At 39.6% G+C, this 18583-nt stretch overlaps 1 protein-coding gene across 3 annotated transcripts in view; it reads left to right on the top strand.

Moving 5' to 3' along the window:
- The window catches only part of Tnks2 (tankyrase 2), a 52716-nt gene that overhangs the window by 9414 nt on the left and 24719 nt on the right, over positions 1 to 18583 (top strand). For 2 of the 3 annotated variants that reach the window (XM_032891874.1, XM_032891873.1), the window contains exons 3-13: positions 599 to 694; positions 2641 to 2677; positions 3414 to 3489; positions 3748 to 3842; positions 6030 to 6096; positions 8715 to 8901; positions 9914 to 10035; positions 13007 to 13098; positions 13189 to 13267; positions 16265 to 16436; positions 17363 to 17442. In XM_032891874.1, the coding sequence (XP_032747765.1) occupies positions 599 to 694; positions 2641 to 2677; positions 3414 to 3489; positions 3748 to 3842; positions 6030 to 6096; positions 8715 to 8901; positions 9914 to 10035; positions 13007 to 13098; positions 13189 to 13267; positions 16265 to 16436; positions 17363 to 17442 (1103 nt within the window). The remainder of the gene's footprint in view (positions 1 to 598; positions 695 to 2640; positions 2678 to 3413; positions 3490 to 3747; positions 3843 to 6029; positions 6097 to 8714; positions 8902 to 9913; positions 10036 to 13006; positions 13099 to 13188; positions 13268 to 16264; positions 16437 to 17362; positions 17443 to 18583) is intronic. The other variant, XM_032891872.1, reaches the window with a different exon arrangement.

The following is an 18583-nucleotide window of genomic DNA, read 5'->3' as shown; positions in this document are numbered from 1 at the left end:
AATTGGTTGCTTTACTTATTTAGCTTTATTTTTCAAGTCAGGGTTTCTCTGTGTGTCCTTGGCTGTTTGGGAACTAGCTCTGTAGACCAGGTTGGCCTAAAACTCAGTGATTTGCCTGCCTCTGCCTCCCGAGTGCTGGGATTAAAGGTACTACCACCGCTTAGCCACATTTTTTTATTTTTTTGTTTTTTTTTTTTTTTAGGACACATTTTTTTATTTTCTTAAATTTAAATGTTTACCATATTAAGATAGAAAGGGTTTGAGGATTCTGTACTGAGACTTTGGTGGTGGTGGTGGTGGTGGTGGTGGTGGTGGTGGTGGTGGTGGTGGTGGTGGTGGTGGTGGTGGTGGTGGTGGTGATTGTATGTGCCTGCATGATGTGGAAGACATGTATGCTAAGACACATTTATGGAGCTCAAAGAGCAACCCTACGGGCTTGATTCTCTTACCTTTACATGGATTGAGGTTTGCACAGCAAATGCATTTACCCACTGAGACATCTTACTGGTTCCTGTGGCAGAGCTGTTAAGAAACTGATTTATTAACTCAGAGTGCCATGAGTGCCATTGTAAAAGGTAGTGCTGCTATTTTTTTGTAGTGCTTTTACAGCATGGAGCTGAGCCAACCATCCGAAATACAGATGGAAGGACAGCATTGGATTTAGCAGACCCATCCGCCAAAGCTGTTCTGACTGGTAAGTCTGTGTGTGTTCTTTGGATATTTCAGGAAGAATGAAATTACCTAGAAGGGCTAGGTAGACAGACTGCCTCTTGCAGTTAATGACCTCAGGTAGAATTTTTAAACAGTTGTCAGTTCACTTACTATTTTGCCGTCTCTCAACAGTTGAATTTGGATTTTGCTAAAAACGATAAAACTTGGTGCTGGAGAAATGGCTCCGTGGTTAAGAGCACTGACTGCTCTTCCAGAGGTCCTGAGTTCAATTCCCAGCAACCACATGGTGGCTCACAACCATCTGTAATGGGATAGGATACCCTCTTCTGGTGTGTCTGAAGACAGCTATACTGTACCTCATATACATAAAATATATAAGTAATTCTTTACCCTGCACCCCCAAAAGAGATAAAGCTTTTATTTCTTTCAATTTTTTTTTTTTAAATTTGCCATCGTATTGGTGAGTAGAGTGTGATAATCATGTGTTGCTTCAAGTACTCAGGATATTTTTAAAATATTCCAAGTTTTTCAGATAATATGTGCCCCTTTATAAACTATTTTATTTTTAGCATAATGTTTTTTTTTTTTTTTTTTTTATGGAATCCTTTCAAACGGACTAATTTTCTTCTAGTCATTTTAAATTGATATTTGGGACACATTTCGGTGCTGTGGGTATGATTGTTACAGCTATAAATCATTTCCTTGGAATCTGTTGATGTAAGTACAGATCTGGTTAACTAGCAGGCTTGGTTTGAACTGAACTTGTCTCCTAGTTTTGCCTTTACCCAATATGCTATCCATTTAGCAACTGCCATATTATTTATGGATTCTTTTTCTGTGTGAAAGATATAGAGTGAATATGTATGTTCACATGTGTGTGCAGTGCCTGAGGAAATCAGAATGGGCATCAAAGCCCTGGAACTATGGTGTAAACAGACGGTTGTGGATGCCATATATGGGTGCTCAAAAGCAAACCTGAGTCTTAACCACTGAGCCATCCTTCCAGCCATATTTATCAGATGCTTACCTGTTGGGAACTGTTGGAATTATGTCTGATCTAAAAGGCAAAGGCCTGAGGGTCTGTACTGTGGGCCTTTGTGCTTACACTTTGTGATACTTATGGCATTGCTAAGGAAATTTAGGCTAGTCCCTGAAGATGTCTTTAGAGTGTGTTGTCACTGTAATTGTCAATCCTATATTTGTTTTCCTCTTTACCATTCTGCTATTCTTTGCCTTGAGTAATCTATATAAATTCAGTGTAGTCTTCAGCTTGAATATTCTTTTAGCAAATCTTTATATTTATTGATTTTTATAGTTCTGTTTGTATTCATTTGTAAATATAAAAACTATCCCCATAAAGTATTATATAATTAATATTTTTTTTCTTTTTTCTTTTTTTCGGAGCTGTGGACCGAACCCAGGGCCTTGCGCTTGCTAGGCAAGCGCTCTACCACTGAGCTAAATCCCCAACCCCTATAATTAATATTTTTAAATATTTATTATAAGGTAATTTTAAGCTAAAATCCTAGTCTAAATCTAGATTCCTAAAGATATTAGTGATGATGTTCAATTAGTGATGCTGAGGAAGCTTTCATCAGTTTCTTAACTATGTAAGGTTATGGTGTGGAGTGGGGGTTTTATTTGGTTGGTTGGGTTTGAATTGATACTAGGAATTGAACCCAGAGCTCGTGTGTAGGCAGGTTTTCTCCTCTTATACTGTTGAGATGCACTTTGTCATTTGGGTTTTGAATGAAGTGATGAATTGCTCTCCTCCCCTCTTATTAGCCTAATAAAGTTATTTTAGGGGAAAAGGGAAGTTTACTGTAACCTAACTCTACATCAGCTTTGTTAATACTTCTTTTGGACCTTGCTTTATCTGTGTATATTGTTTTACAGTTGCTGTGGTTATAAAACTCACTGAATTTTTTTTGAAAATTTCTGATCATCCTTTCTTCCCCCAATTCACAGGTGACTATAAGAAAGATGAACTCTTGGAAAGTGCCAGGTATGTGCTAATGTTGCATATATGTGCCATGAAAACTTGACAGTGGGGGTTAGGGATTTAGCTCAGTGGTAGAGCACTTGTCTAGCGAGCGCAAGGCCCTGGGTTCGGTCCCCAGCTGGGTTGGGGGGGGGGACTTGACAGTGAGAGGATGGAACACTTAATGCAGAGGACCCAGGTTTGGTTCCCAGCGCTCATGGCAGCTCACGGCCATCTGTAACTCTAGTTCCAGTGGTTCCTATAACCTTTGGTTCCAGGCATGCATGCACATGTGTGCACTTAGACAAGAGTACTCATATACATAAAATAAAAAATAAATCTGTAAAAAACAGACTCTTCCCAGACATGGTGGTGCGTTAGAAATACTTGTAAAGGACACAAGTTCAGTTCCTAGGATCCACATCAGTAGGCTTAAGACTGTTCTTAACTTCAGTTCCCAGGAGCATCTGATACTTCTGGTCAGTCTGTCTCTGCACCCCCCTCAATAAAAAGAAAACAGATTTCATTTGTAGTGGCACAGACTTGTAATCTCCACACAGAAGAGGCAGACTCAGTAAGCCTACTATGAGTTCAGGATAACTTGGCTTACATAGAGAGTTCCAGGACAGTCTGTGCTACAGGATGTAGCAGACCTCATCTAAAAAAGGCTGTAAGCATACTTTAAAGAGAAGACTTTGTTTCGATGGTCATAATACATAGTATAAACTACTACTGATAGATGTTTTAAATGTGTTTCTAGGAGTGGCAATGAGGAGAAAATGATGGCTCTGCTTACACCACTGAATGTCAACTGCCATGCAAGTGATGGCAGAAAGGTATTGGCTTTGATTGACTTTATATCATCTGGTAATGGGAATGGACAAGTTGAAACATTAAAGAGCTCTGGTGTCTTTATGTTATGCTTTCTATAGCTAATAGCTATTTCTAGGCTAATCTTATAAAGCCAAATTGATTGTTTATTAATAATGAAGTCATGGTTAGATTTTCTTGTTTTGTGTTTGGGTTTTTACCTTTCCATACATTTTGTCTGGCCATTATGTGAATTTCATTAGTTTATTTGGTTACTGTTTCAGTCAACTCCATTGCATTTGGCAGCAGGATACAACAGAGTAAAAATTGTACAACTGTTACTGCAACATGGAGCAGATGTCCATGCTAAGGATAAAGGGTAAGCTGTGAACTGACGGCCTTGCTAGGGTCCTGGCAGTACACTGTCTTTAGAAAGCATTTTGCTGTTGCTATTCAAATTCATGTTTAATATTGAGCTTTTGTAACATGCAGGTTGTTCTGAGGGCCATAAGGAATTATAAAGTAATAGGCCTACCACTCATACAATACAATACAATACAATACAATACAATACAATACAATACAATACAATACAATACAATACAATACAATACAATACAATGAATAGCTTGTGAAGGGTGCCTCATATACTTGAGTGATATGTAGAGATTGATAGGTGAAGTTATAGAAAAATCCTTTAGAAGAATGTATGCTTGAATTTAAGGCAGTGTTCACTTTAAGAAAGTTCAGGGCAGGGTGTAATACTACATGCCTATAATCCTATAATTTGGAAAGTTATAGTTGGAAGGCTTAGGAGTTCAAGGTCATTTTCAACTACATAGTAGTTTTGAGCTATATGAAACTTAGACTCAAAAATAAACAAAGCAGAGTTTCGGGAACATCATTCTATAGGAAGATATAAATAGCACAATTAAGGTGTAGTAACCAAGCTGACTTTGACGACACAGGCTTAAAATTCCAGGTCCTGGGATGATGTAGGAGGGAGATCACAAGTTGAGGCCAGCCTGGACAACTTAGTAAGATATTCATATCCCTCCCTCCCTCCTTCTCTCCCTCCCTCCCTTCCTGCCTCTTTTGAATGGAAGGGATTGTAGCTCAGTGGTCGGACACTTGCATAGCGTGCACAAAGGCCTAAATTCAGTTACCAGTCACACACACACAGACCAAGTTAAATTGGATAAAGCAGGTGATTCACATGGACAGATAAGAGAATTGGAGAAGGTTGGTGATTTAGCTCAGTGGTAGAGTGCTTGCCTAGCAAGTGCAAGGCCCTGGGTTCGGTCCCCAGCTCCGGGAGAAAAAAAAAAAGAGAGAGAGAGAGAATTGGAGAAACACATACAAAACAAACAGCCCACAAGTTTTAGGTTTGGTGTATTAACATAAGAAATTCAGCATTGTTCTGCAGTTATAAACATTTTATGATCTGAGATTAGGAGTGATTATTGTTTAATCCTCAAAGGAGCTTAAGGAGGAGTGCATTCTGGGATAATACATGTTGGGTTAGTTGGGGAAAGAGAAGACTAAGCAAGGAGAGTAGTATCTAAGACTGAGTGCTGCGAGGTTTTGTTTAGCTAAGATCTGTAACGGGGAATGAAAAGGAATGCATGGGTGGGTACTGCACTCGAATAATAGGAGTAGTGAAATTTGGAAGTGAAGCAAGAGAGGAATAAAGAGAAAACCTTTGTATCTGAAACTGAGTTAGATCGAAGTACAGGAGGGAAAGTGGTTTGGCAGAAGACATTGTGCTGATTTTTAGAATTCTTAGTTTTATGAGAATGTGTGGAAATTCAAGCAGAAGTGTTTAATGAATGGCACTGAAATTGGTATTCAGGCAAGGAAAGAGCTGTGTGCATTACTAGAGGCTAATGCTGCTCCCCAAGGAGAAGAGAGGGCGGGAAAAGCTTACAGGTGGAAGCCAGAGTTTTAAGGTTCTGCTCTGTAGGAGTTCTGTTACATTACCAAAGAATTTGATTTCAGTTTACTAAGGACTATAGCATTTACCTTACAGAGTTTCAAAAGACGTTTCAAAGAGGACCTAACTAGTACTCAGAATAGATCTAGAGAACATGTAAATGTGAGCCAGGCCAACAAAGAGAAGGCAGTCTACAGCTGGAAATAGTACATGTCCTATACACAGGGAATTGTAAAACCAGAGAGGAGCTCAGATACTTGGTGTGTATCATGTTAACTTAGAACCAGGCATACCTTTAATCCCAGCACTAGGGAGACAGAAGTAGGTGGCTGTCTGTGAGTTCAAGACCAGCCTGATCTACATAGTGAGTTTTAAACTAGCCAAGGATGCACAGTGAGACAATAGTATTAAAACAAAGGTACCTATAAAGATTTATTTTTCTAATGTTTGGCTAGAGCTTAGAGAATAAATTGGTTTAGAGGTTGTTTCAGAAGTACAGAGCTTGGTAACATTATATAAGTCTAAATAAGTAACCAGTAGTAGTGGGGAGAAAATCAGGAATTACAATTTGTAGATTGCCCTAGACTTAGGGACTCTGTAATAAGAGGCTTTCTTTCCTCATTGTCACCGTAGTGATCTGGTACCATTACACAACGCCTGCTCCTACGGTCATTATGAAGTCACTGAACTTCTGGTCAAGGTTAGTTCTTTTGCACCTTATTACTTCCTATAATTACATAAAATAATTTGAAATGTATAGTGTGCATAGCTTATTCTTTGTCTGGGTACTTGGTAGAAAGTGGGATAATTATAGTCATGATGCACATTGATTAGCTAGCATTTGACTTCCTTCAGATTTCTTAGTACTGTACAATGCTAAATATAAAGTAGTAGTGCTGAAGAAGTCAGACCAAAGGTGTTGTCTAAGCTGGGCGTCGTGGTGCATGCCTTTAACCCCAACACTGGGAGGCAGAGGCGGGTGGATCTCTGAGCTCGAGCCAAGCCTGGTATTCAGAGTCAGTTTCAGCACAGCTAGGGCTACACAGAGAACCTCCATCTTAAAAAACCAAAGTGGAGGGCTTTATCTGAGGTGAGGGAGCAAGGGCTTCCTGGAGTAAGATTGAAAACACGAACAGAGGTCCTGGGCCATCACCAGGTTGACATCCCTTACCTAAGAGTAACTGACTAGAAGACATTCATGCAGTGACTGCATTCCATCACCAAAACACTCGCTGTATCTAGGAACAGAGGGTAACAGATCACATCCCTCAGTTAATTCAAGTATGACACCAGCAAACACAGAGATAGCAAGGAGAGCTAGCAAGATCTCTCAGTGCTTCAGGCCCCTTGCTGCCACCCCTGATGACTTCAGTTCAACTTCTAGGCTCCACATGGTTGGGGAAAACTAGCTCCAGTTTGTGTCCTGACTTGTACATGTGTACCATAGCACATTTGTGTGTGTGTGTGTGTGTGTATGTGTGTGTGTGTGTGTGTGTGTGTGTGTGTGTGTGTGTGTGCGCGCGCGCGCGCATTTTACAATAAATGTACTTGTAAAAAAATTTTTGAAGAGTAACGAGGTTGGCACAAGCCTTTAAACCAGTACTCTGGAGGCAGAGGCAAATGTGAGTTCGAGGCCCACCTGGTCTGTGTAGTTAGTCCCAAGCCAGCCAGGTATACATAGTAAGACCCTATATCAAAGTATCATTCATAAATAAATAGTTTTGAAGAATGACAGGGCATTTTTCTCACCTTTGATCTTTGTAAGCTCTAAGTGCAAGGAAGCAAGTAGTCTGATCCAAGGAGGGGGAAATTCTGTGAGGTTCATAATTAAACAACTCTACCAAGTGTTGACTTTTTTTCCTTGCTTGGGAAGAAATGTCAGAAAGTCTAATAGACTCCAGAATGTTCTGTCTGTAACTTTATTGTGATCCAGACTTTAATGTCTTGACACAGAATTAGAGGACATAAAGGTAATTGTTTTTCTGGTTTTAATTCCGTTGTTCATTTTTCCTTGTGTGTGGAAGGGGCAGTTATGTACATAAAAATATAATCGATGGTGAAGATATGAAGTCAGTGTGAAGCCCCACAGCCTGAGCGAGAGTATGCTGACTGCGTAGGTCACGGAGGCTGGCTTTGGGTCTGACTAATCTCACTCAGTAATGTTTTTATTTGTGAGTTATTTGCAGTAAAGTTCTGAACATAAACAAATTAGAAGGGGTATCTAAAAAATTGACAGATTAACAAGATTATAAGAATAAATGTGAGCAAGTTTCAGTTGAAGCCAATATTATTACTATATCTAGTATAGCCAGTATATCTAATATAACCAATTACTATATAATATATATAGTTAACCTAATATATATATCTAATATAGCCAGTATCTAATAAAACCAGTATCTAATCAGCAAAAAAGACCTAAGTTCACAAAAATACTGCAAAAGATGTGATGTCTACTTCAGGTTTTAAAAATTCTGGAGTTTGGGGGCTAGAGAGACGGTTGGGATTAAGAATGTACACTATCGGGGTTGGGGATTTAGCTCAGTGGTAGAGCGCTTGCCTAGCAAGCACAAGGCCCTGGGTTTGGTCCCCAGCTCCGAAAAAAAGAAAAAAAAAAAAAAGAATGTACACTATCTTAGAGAAGAACAGTTTGGATCCAGCACCCACATGGGCACGCCACCAACAGCCTTAGAACTCCACATACCCACACACAGACACGTGCAGGGATATATATTTTTAAATTTACCCTCTCCTTCAAAAAAAAAAAAAAAAACCACTAAACTAGAACTTTTAAGTTGCCCAAATACAATATGATGTTAACTATTAAAACCCGTCTTAATTTTGTACTAATGGAAGTGTAAAGTACATTAAGAAATCTTATCTCAGGCTCTTCTTTCTCCCTGCTGCCTTATGCTTGTCATTCCCTCTCCTAGAAACAGTCCAGTTGTAACAGGCTGAGTAAGTTACAGTGGGATGGAAAGCTCCTCAGCACTCCAGACAGCGGCACAGTGAGGCTCAGGGACGCTGTGAAAGACACTGAATGTGAACACTCCCCTGTAATGCAGAAGAGCAAGGCAAAAACCCCCAATGAAAGAAACACAGGAAATGCTCTGTGTAATAGAATGGATATATATTTGTCAGAATTCACTGTTACTCTCATTAAGAGTTGAGCTTCTCTTTTTAAATTACACCTCCCAAGAGGAAAGGAGGTTTTTGCAGAAGATCTTTTTCAGTCTGTTGTGTTGTTGAACTACACAGTGTTGATAAGTTTAAATTTATTAAGCATCAAACAATGACTATGCATCTTCTCTTCCCCAGCATGGTGCCTGTGTAAATGCAATGGATTTGTGGCAATTTACTCCTCTTCATGAGGCAGCTTCTAAGAACAGGGTTGAAGTGTGTTCTCTTCTCCTAAGTTATGGGGCAGATCCAACCCTGCTGAACTGTCACAATAAGAGTGCTATAGACCTGGCCCCCACAGCACAGCTGAAAGAAAGATTATCGTGTAAGTATGAAAGTGGTGCTCAAGATGAGTGCAGTGCTGCACGCCCTTGGTGCAGCTCTTAGGAGCAGATGCAAGTGAATCTCAAGTTCAAGGGCAGCCAGGGCTGCGTAGTGAGAGCCTGTCTTGGAAAAGTTTGATACTCAGCTAAGATACATGACTCAGCTTTTTTTTTTTTTTTCCTCCTTTGGAAATGTTTAAAGACTAAAATATGTTCTTTGTGGATGGGTATCTGTTTCTTTTAGTATAGTTAATAATTTAGATACTGTGTAAATATATTTGTGCTGTTTTTTTTGTTTGGTTAGGTTTTCTTTTTGTTTTTCAATTTAAGAACTGTAGATTATAGCCTTGGATTTTATACTCATATGTTTGGAACTTTCTAGTTGCTGTTAGAGAGTTGTTTATGGTCTTATAAATACAGTCTGTAAGTTTTAACATAATATCGTTTACTACTTTAGCCAAATTCTTAAGATGTAGTATTACATATCAATGAGTAGCATGATCTAAATTTAAATTATTCTAGAGCAGTAAATGATAATTAGTGACTTCACAAGTCAGATAAGTGAAAGAGAAACTTTGAGGAAATACATTCTTTAGTTTTGTTCATCCTGTGAGAAACTTGAGAGTCAATGTGTTTGATCTGCAGTTATCTGATAGGTATAAGCAAGACTGTCTTCTACCGTTGTACACTCATGGGCCTGTGTCACCCTTGGTGAAGTCTCAGAACACTCCAGGAGTAGATGGTGACAGTGTTGGTGTCTAATCCGGTTAGAAAAGATCAACAGACTGGATCTGCCATAGCCTACGCTTATGAGACTATCTGAGAATGGATTGAGGGGAACTGGGATGCCATTGTGCCTGTCACTAATTATTGTTATTAGTAATGATACTGATTTTGAGACTTAGTCTGGCTATTTGGAGATTATTTAAAAACATGTACAAAAATTAGTATTGCACAAGGCAAGCCTTCTTACCATGGTAAGTCTCACGTAGATGCAAATGCTTCTTTGTCTAGATGAGTTCAAAGGCCATTCGTTGCTGCAAGCTGCACGAGAAGCTGATGTTACAAGAATCAAAAAACATCTTTCTCTGGAAATGGTGAATTTCAAACATCCTCAAACACATGAAACAGCACTGGTAACGTTTCAGACTTAAGTTTTTAAAATACAATAACCCATAATGTCTAATTTTAGTGTCGGCACTGTTTTTAAAACACTCCTTCGTTTGTTGGTTTGCTGGTTGATGTTTTTGCTGTTGTTTTGGATTTGTGAATCTGGTTTCTTGCTATATTAGCCCAGCTTAGTCTTGTAAATGTGATAGTCATGCCTTAGTCTGTCAAACGTTGAACTAGACATTTGTGACCACACTGAACTAACGTCAGTTACCCATCTATATATAAAGAAAAAGTGTAGAAAAATAGATGACCACACCCCCCCCTAAAACATATTGGTAGTTTAAGAACCCATCTAGAGAAGAAAATTATCCATGTCCTTGCATGCTGTATACACAATTTTATTATTGATGTAAAGTAATTGGTCATTTGTGGTTTCCCACAAGTTAAATAAAGCATCTGAGAGTTACTTCCATTAACACCTGGGGATGATAGTGTGTGCCTGTAATCCCAGGGTCTAGGAGGCTGAGATAGGATAGAAGGACCACAAGTTTGAAGCCAGCCTGAACCACACTAGCAAGACTCTCTCAGATCACAGCAGGGTATGGGGGGAAGGAGGTATCCTCTGTGAAAGTGTACTAAAGCACTTGTGAATAGCGAAGTGTTAGAGCTACCAGAAATCAATGGTGAAATACAGGGGAGGCACAGACTATTCTAAAAGGGAAGAGTAAAACTGTTGCATAAATTAAAGAATGTTCCTTAGATAGAAGGAAATAAGTAAAGTAGGTTGTAAAACTGTAGGAGTATTAAAATGGTAGGAGGACGCTCAAAAAGACTAACATGGAGAACTTTCTAGTGTGAAAACCTAATACGTGTGTACCCCATTATCTGAGGAGGGTATCTTGCAACACCCTAGTCACTGCCTAGAATCACAGAGAGTGCTAAACCCTACGTGCATCATTTCTTCCTACATCCATACCTACAGTAGTTTATATTTTATGCACAGTAAGATTAAAATCATACCAGTATCTCTCAGTAAACCTCCACATACAGTATCTTTTCTGTTCTTACTAAGTTGAAACTTTTAAGTTAAAACAAGCGATTGAAGCTTCTTGGCATACCATAATTGCCAGCAGAACTACCCCTGTACTTTAGAGCCACTGGGTAGGACAAGCATTTCTTGAACACAGACATTTCAGTCGATCCAATGATAACAAACAGCTGTAAAGTTACTAAGGAGTGGGCACAATACACAGCCTGCGTTTATACTGGGACAGAGATGGGGTACAGGATTTCATCGCACTTCTCAGAATCATGTTTATTTCTCGAACATTTCTGTGTAATGTCAGATCGTAGTTGGCCTCAGGTAATGAAAGCAAAACAGTACAGTTAGAAGAATGTTGTGCTGTGTGTCGTTTCCTCTAATATCCTGCTGTAAAGCATCATGTCTTTAGCCTTAAAACATGCTAAGTCTCAATTGTTGTGTAGGGCAGTCTCTTCCTGGTTTCTAGAGACTGCAGGCCCTTCTCTAGGCATCTAATTTGTGATGGGTGTAATAAAAACTTCTTGGAATAAATGTTCTCTGGTTTTTGTACTCAGAATAAATGTCCTAGGGTTAGTATTCGTAGTGTGTCAAAAGAACTATTGTGTGTCACTTAGGCTTGGGTTTTGATGGTAAAGGAAGGCTTTGGTGACTGCAGCAATATCAAAATGAATCAGGAGCACGATCGTGAGAAACTAACAACTCACAACTAATAACAGAAGAACAGATTTCATGATCATTATATACTTAGATGTATAGAACAACTTTGTTTTAATTTTTTTTTTTTAGTTTTTATTTATATGAGTACACTGTAGCTGTCTTCAGACACACCAGAAGAGGGCATCAGATCCCATTACAGATGGTTGTGAGCCACCATGTGGTTGCTAGGATTTGAACTCAGGACCTCGGGAAGAGCAGTCAGTGCACTCAACCACTGAGCCATCTCTCCAGCCCCCTTGCTTTAATTTTTTAACCCACAAACTTCAGATTCTGATTCTAACAAATATGCACACTGATTTAATCAATTATCAATCAGACAGAATACCTGTCATACTCGAGTATTTTCCTGGATGTTAAGATTATAAAGACTGGTGCCATAACCATAGATAATAAGTTTATAAAAGGTAAATCCCTACCTCCTGTCTCTTTCCCTCCTTGATACTCAGAAATGCTACGGCCACAAACCATACACGTTGTGCCAAACAGATAACTTTTTGTTAACAGAAGCTCCTTGTTCTGCTGAGGTAACTAGATAAGGAAGAGCTCAACTTCACAGCTATCCCATCAGTGCTGTGAAACAAGCAGAATCCAGAACAGAACGGATGGGGACCCTGTCTTCATGTAACAGCACAAACCCAGGACTCAGGATAACCAGTTCAGTGGTAGAGCACTTGTCTGCCCTCTCTGAAGCTGTGAATTCTCTCTCAAGCACTAGAAAAATGCCACCATTTGAATCTTAACATTTTACATGGAACATTTTTCATCCTATCAGTGGCTTTTTCAAAAATACAGGACAAAGTTTACCCAGAATATTTAATAGCGTATTATTTCATCTGTAGGATTTTCCTGCCATGCCAGAATTTGTAGTTATTACAAATTCTCTCCAATAGAAAATATTTCAAGGGCTGAGAGATGGCTCAGTGGTTAAGAGCACTGACTGCTCTTCCAGAGGTCCTGAGTTCAATTCCCAGCAACCACATGGTGGCTCACAAACCATCTGTAATGGGATCTGATGCCCTCTTCTGGTGTGTCTGAAGACAGCTACAGTGTACTCACATACATAAATAAATAAATCTTTTTATAAAAAAAAAAAAAAAGAAAAATATTTCAAGCGCAAATTTGGATAAAATAAAGAAGTTATATTGTGTTTATTATCCGTGATTGGAAGCACGAGTATTCGTAAGGTAAATGGTTCTGTGTGGTCCTTGATTAATGCTGCAATTTGAATTATTTAGCATTGTGCTGCTGCGTCTCCATATCCTAAAAGAAAGCAAATATGCGAACTGCTGCTAAGAAAGGGAGCAAACACCAACGAAAAGACGAAAGAGTAAGTACGCCTTAACCAGTAGATGCTTCCTTTTATTTTCTTTGGTACAGAAAACATACTTATTGTGTGGCTGGCTTTTTTGTCTTTAAGATTCTTGACTCCTCTGCACGTGGCTTCTGAGAATGCTCACAATGATGTTGTTGAAGTAGTGGTGAAACACGAAGCAAAGGTATACACCATTTCTGGTCATCTTTGGTAATCCAGTGAGCTGCTTTCTGGGGAGTGGATGTTTAGTTCCTTAAACTATTCACTGTATCAAAAAACAGAGTGAATTTTTTCCTCTTAGTTTTCTATTCAAAACAGTTCCAGGCTGGGGAGCAAAGTACTTACCATGCAGTTGTAAGGACCTGAGTTTAGATCCCCAGAACCCATGAAGCAGGAGGTAGTAATGCTTGTGGGAGGCAGAGAGAAAGCATTTGTAGGACAGCCAGCCTGCTGTGTGCAGTATTAAACCTGTTTCAAACAAGGTAGAGGGTGAGGAGCTACACCCAAGGCTATGCTCTTAACTTTCGCACAAGTGCAGACACACACCTTGATAAACAGTGAAAGACTGGGAAAAGAAATCCTGTGGACCAAGTCTAGTTTTTGTCACTGTTAGAAAAAGTATGCATTTATTCATACGTACATTGTTTCTGTTATACCCTCCTCCACTCCGCTTGTAATCCACTGATCCAAGTTATCCTTGGCTTTAACATCACACACTCAAGCAGCTCTAACCTCAACAGGAGACCAGTCTTACTCTAATTTTCTTTTCTGACCACATCTGAAATTCCTTGGTTAATATAACCCCTCTTACTTATCAGTACAGAGTTTGCATTTTGACTATTTCTGTAACTAAGACAAAAAACTTGAATGAATGCAAAGAAATAATTTGACTAAAAACCACATACGTAACCATGTTGATAAATTAAATTCTTTAATTGACATTTGTATACAGAGCACTTTACTCCTTGAATAACACTGTTATGCAAAGCTGTAAGTCATTTATTTACCCAGTAACTTTAAAATATAATTAATAATGAGTCCAGAGAAATGGCTTAGCGTAAAACACGTGCTGTTCAAGCCTGACTACCTGAACGAATCACCTAGGATCCATGGGAAAAGCCAGATGTGACATTCATCGTTATCCCAGTGGTCCTCCTGATGCATGGGAGACAGACAGGGAGATTGGCCAGATCACCAGTCTGCTAGCAGAGGTGCAGAAACGGTACAGAAATCCTGTGTCAGCACGGTAGAGAGCTCGGCACGCGCACACACACACACAACATCTTAAAACTTTTAATTAAAAAATGCTTAATAGTATGTGGCAGAAATGACAGTTAATAGTTTCCACTTTTTAATCCAAAGACTTTTGTCTTCCTCAAAGAAAAATTTTAGTGAAACATCAGTATATGTACAGAAATGGAGCTGCTGTGAGTGGAGGAAAAGAAAGAACAGAGGCCCTGAGTGGCCCTGAGGCCTTTTCCTCGCTGGTTTCTGCAAGTCAGTTTTCTTATTTGTCCTTCTTGGATTTCCGCCCACTCAAGGAGTCACTTAGAATTTTCAGTTTCTTTTTCTGTTACCTTTAATGTCCTAATCTCTGATTTCGGGAAGTTGTTAATAATGTATAACCGCGATTTTTTTCCTACTGTGTTACTGAATCAAATAAAGCTCATTTCTGCTTGACTGCTTGGCATCCTCATTTGTGTGCTCTGTGCCTTCCTGTCGGCTGCTTTTGTCTTACACATGGCAGGCACATTACATTTGAAGAGTATACAGATGCACCTTGAACCCGAGTTGTTAGACCTAGTGAGACAGTTCTAACTAGAGACCAAACCCATATCATAGTGTGAAGCCGGAGGAAGTCCCAGGCAAACCAGCAAACGTTATTCACCATAATGTATGATTTGCAAAGTGAGTAAAGCGTGCCCTGAGCGTTTTAAATGGGTTTTCAGTTCTGTTATTGGAGACTCTCCTGGTTTTGTGCTCATTGAGATCTTGCTGTATCCATCTTCAAATATTCTCTGATGATGTGAACATTAGCTGTGCAGTGTCTCAAAAGACACTGGTGAACATAGAATTGGTTAATTATGGAAGAATTATTTTCATGGTAAAGAGGCAAAGTGGAAATGAGATGGTCGTAGAGGTAATCTTATCTTATTGTGAAGTTTCAAAGATACAGCCAAATTGAAAGAATTTTACAAAAAATAGTTAAGTGCCCAGTACATGGATACTATCACCAGCTATGTTTTATTCATATCCATCAACATGTCTTACTTCTTGACATATTTGCAGATTACTGTGCACATACTAAATACTCCATGTGTATGTATGTATGTGTGTATGTATGTATGTGTGTGTGAATACATATATATATCACCAGAGTTGGATATTTATAGTTTTCTTTTAAGTACAAAATTTATATGGGGTGAAATAGGCAAATCTTCATTGTAAATTTGCTGAATTTTAACAAATGTGTACATTAGTGCATTCTGCCTATTATAGGACAGGCTAAGGCAGAAGTGAGTGGTGGTTAGCTGAATGGTAGAGTGTCTCAATGCGTAAGACCCTGAATTCAATCCACAAGGGGCCGCATCTCAGGCAGTCTCTATCCCGAACAGACACAGCTACAGTGTAAGGTTAATGATTTGGAGATTGATCACCCTGTCAACGGTGCCTTTGTATTGCTGGCGAGTATCTGTTGTGTATATGTAGTGTGCTGTTCACATAATAAATACTCACATGATACATGGGGTAGAAGATAATTGAGTAGGAATGAGTGTTTCAACACTAATTCAGCTCTGGACTTGTTTGTCCCTGGTTGTTGTTTATCTTGGAGTCAAAAACTCTGTACCTCAGTGACTCATAAAATTTCATGGATGCAGCTTTTCATTTTCTGTCTAGTTCTAAATAGGGTGAAGGTATAAATGCTTTAATGCTAAACGTAACAAGTTTACTTAAACATAAACTTACTATACTTGACAACACGCATTCTAAGTTGGATCGTCATTCTCGTACCAGTCTTCGTGGGCTGGTTAGTTTGTACTCTAGTTCTGAGGGCATATTGCCTACTTTGGCACTAGACAGTTGATTTAAAAGATGAGCTTTTAATAGCATTCAGTAAACAACTGGATGGTTTTAGGTGGTGCAGCACAGTGCTAATTTCAGTGTTGTCTATCTTGTTAAGGTTAATGCTTTGGACAGTCTTGGACAGACATCCTTACACAGAGCTGCACATTGTGGTCATCTGCAGACTTGCCGCCTTCTCCTGAGCTATGGGTGCGATCCAAACATCATCTCCCTTCAGGGTCTCACTGCCTTGCAAATGGGAAATGAGAACGTGCAGCAGCTGCTTCAAGGTAACCAGAGCTTCCTGGCATTCTGTGGGAAGGTTAGCCTTTGAGGTTTCTCACATAGCAGGTGTGCTGTGTAGGAGTGGGTAATAAGGATTTTTTTAGCCTTCTTAACTTATTCTTAGCTCATTACATTGATACTTAAATGTCATTAAATTATGACTTGTGTACAGTAGCATATTCTGCCCAGTTTCTCTGTAAATACGGGGCACTCAAGTTTTAAAGTTTATAAAGCTGATTTGCCAGGCATGATGGTACACACTTTAACTCTAGTACTTGGGTCACAGAGGCAGGCACAACACTTGAGGTCCAGGACAGACAGACAGACAGACAGACAGACAGACAGGGTACATCGGCCCTGTCTCTTTTCTTTTCCTTCCCTTTTCCATTTCCCTCTGCTCTAGATGTTTATCCTAAGATGCAAATATTTATCTCTGTTTTCTTTTAGTTCTTTCGAGGTTTAATATTTTTAACTAAATCTTTACTTGGAACTTCCGTTGTTGTACATACTCTTCAGAATTTTAAACTGAAAATGAGTAGGCACTTGCTAATCCAACTTCACTCTTTCAATTTGAAAAAGATGTGAGGGTCAGGATATTAAAGGGATTTCTGTGAGTTCAGAAACCAAGGTAACGGCAGAGGCATGTTGGATTCTGCTAGTGCTGTGCGTGTCCACGGCCTGACTAGGACACAGGCAAACCTTGCACTTTGGTTATGTTTCTTTATGCTGCTTACATGACATTTTATAGTTAGTACATGTATATATTTTGCTCAGTCTATATTCTCAGAAGTTTTAGTAGCTGTAGTTAGTGTTTTCCCCTGTGGCAATACTGCATAAGCTAGCAGTCTAGAAAAGCCACTTTTATAAAAGATGAGCCTTGCAGCTTGGTCTCTGTTCTACACGGAAATGAACCTCTCCTCTCTCCTTTCAGAGGGCGTCTCACTAGGTCACTCAGAGGCAGACAGACAGTTGCTGGAGGCTGCAAAGGCTGGTGATGTAGAAACTGTAAAGGTAAGATACCAGCAGATTTTTTTTTGTTAATCTTCAGTTTTTCCTTTGGCATTATTCAATAAATCTCTGCTGTTACAGCAAATAGCTTTATTAAAGGATAAAAATACCAGTTCCTCTGCAGTAGGAAATAAGAAACACCAGTGGGGGGCATTGGTTTCATATGTGTTTTAGAGGATAATCACGTCCACTAATGTAATGCTCCTCAGTATTAACTTACAGAACTCATTTGTCCGAATACCAGGAGGATGAGGAGCTGCGGAAACCCTTCAGCTCTCGCAGAGGCCCTTTGTTCAGTTCCTAGGACCCGTGTGGTAGCTTATAACGAGCCTTACATAACTCTGGTTCCAGGGATTCAACACCTTCCTCTGACCTCCATGGGCACCAGCCGGGCACACATGTGGAGCACAGACATACATACCAGCAAAACATTCACACACATAAAATAACCTTTTTGTTTTTTTAAAGATTTTATTTATTCATTTTATATATGATGAATACACTGTCACTGTCTTCAGACACACCAGAAGAGGGCATCAGATCTTGTTACAGATGGTTGTGAGCCACCATGTGGTTGCTGGGATTTGAACTCATGACCTCTGGAAGAGCAGTCAGTGCTCTTAACCACTGAGCCATCTCTCCAGCCCAATCTTTTTGTTTTTAAATAAAAAATATTTTAAGGTGAAATACCCATAGGCATAGTAGTGTACACCTATTTTCCAAATACTAGGGAGACAGAGATGGGAAGTTTAAAAAAACAGCCTGAGGGGTTAGGGATTTAGCTCAGTGGTAGAACGCTTGCCTAGAAAGCGCAAGGCCCTGGGTTCGGTCCTCAGCTCCAAAAAAGAAAAGAAAGCAGCCTGAGCTACCTAGGAAGACCCTGCTCACTACTACTGTTTATATATGACACACAAAACAAAAGGAACCAAGTGCCCTTCTGTGCACAGGCTCCTTCTGGTTCACTTACTCCATTACCCAGCCTGCCCGTGGAGCGGTTGTCTGTGCTGTATGAGCACAGTGTTGGCACTGCTGGGAACGCACAGCCTTACCCAGCTGGACTGCACATTTCTTTTCTCCCACAGAGCACCCAGTTTCTTGCCTGTCCGTTCCAGCAGCAGTCTCCCCAGAGTCACCTTCCCTCAGA

The sequence above is a fragment of the Rattus rattus genome, chromosome 2 (genome assembly GCF_011064425.1).
Source record: "Rattus rattus isolate New Zealand chromosome 2, Rrattus_CSIRO_v1, whole genome shotgun sequence".
Lineage (NCBI taxonomy): Eukaryota > Metazoa > Chordata > Mammalia > Rodentia > Muridae > Rattus > Rattus rattus.
This window is presented reverse-complemented; position numbering and strand designations above follow the sequence as displayed.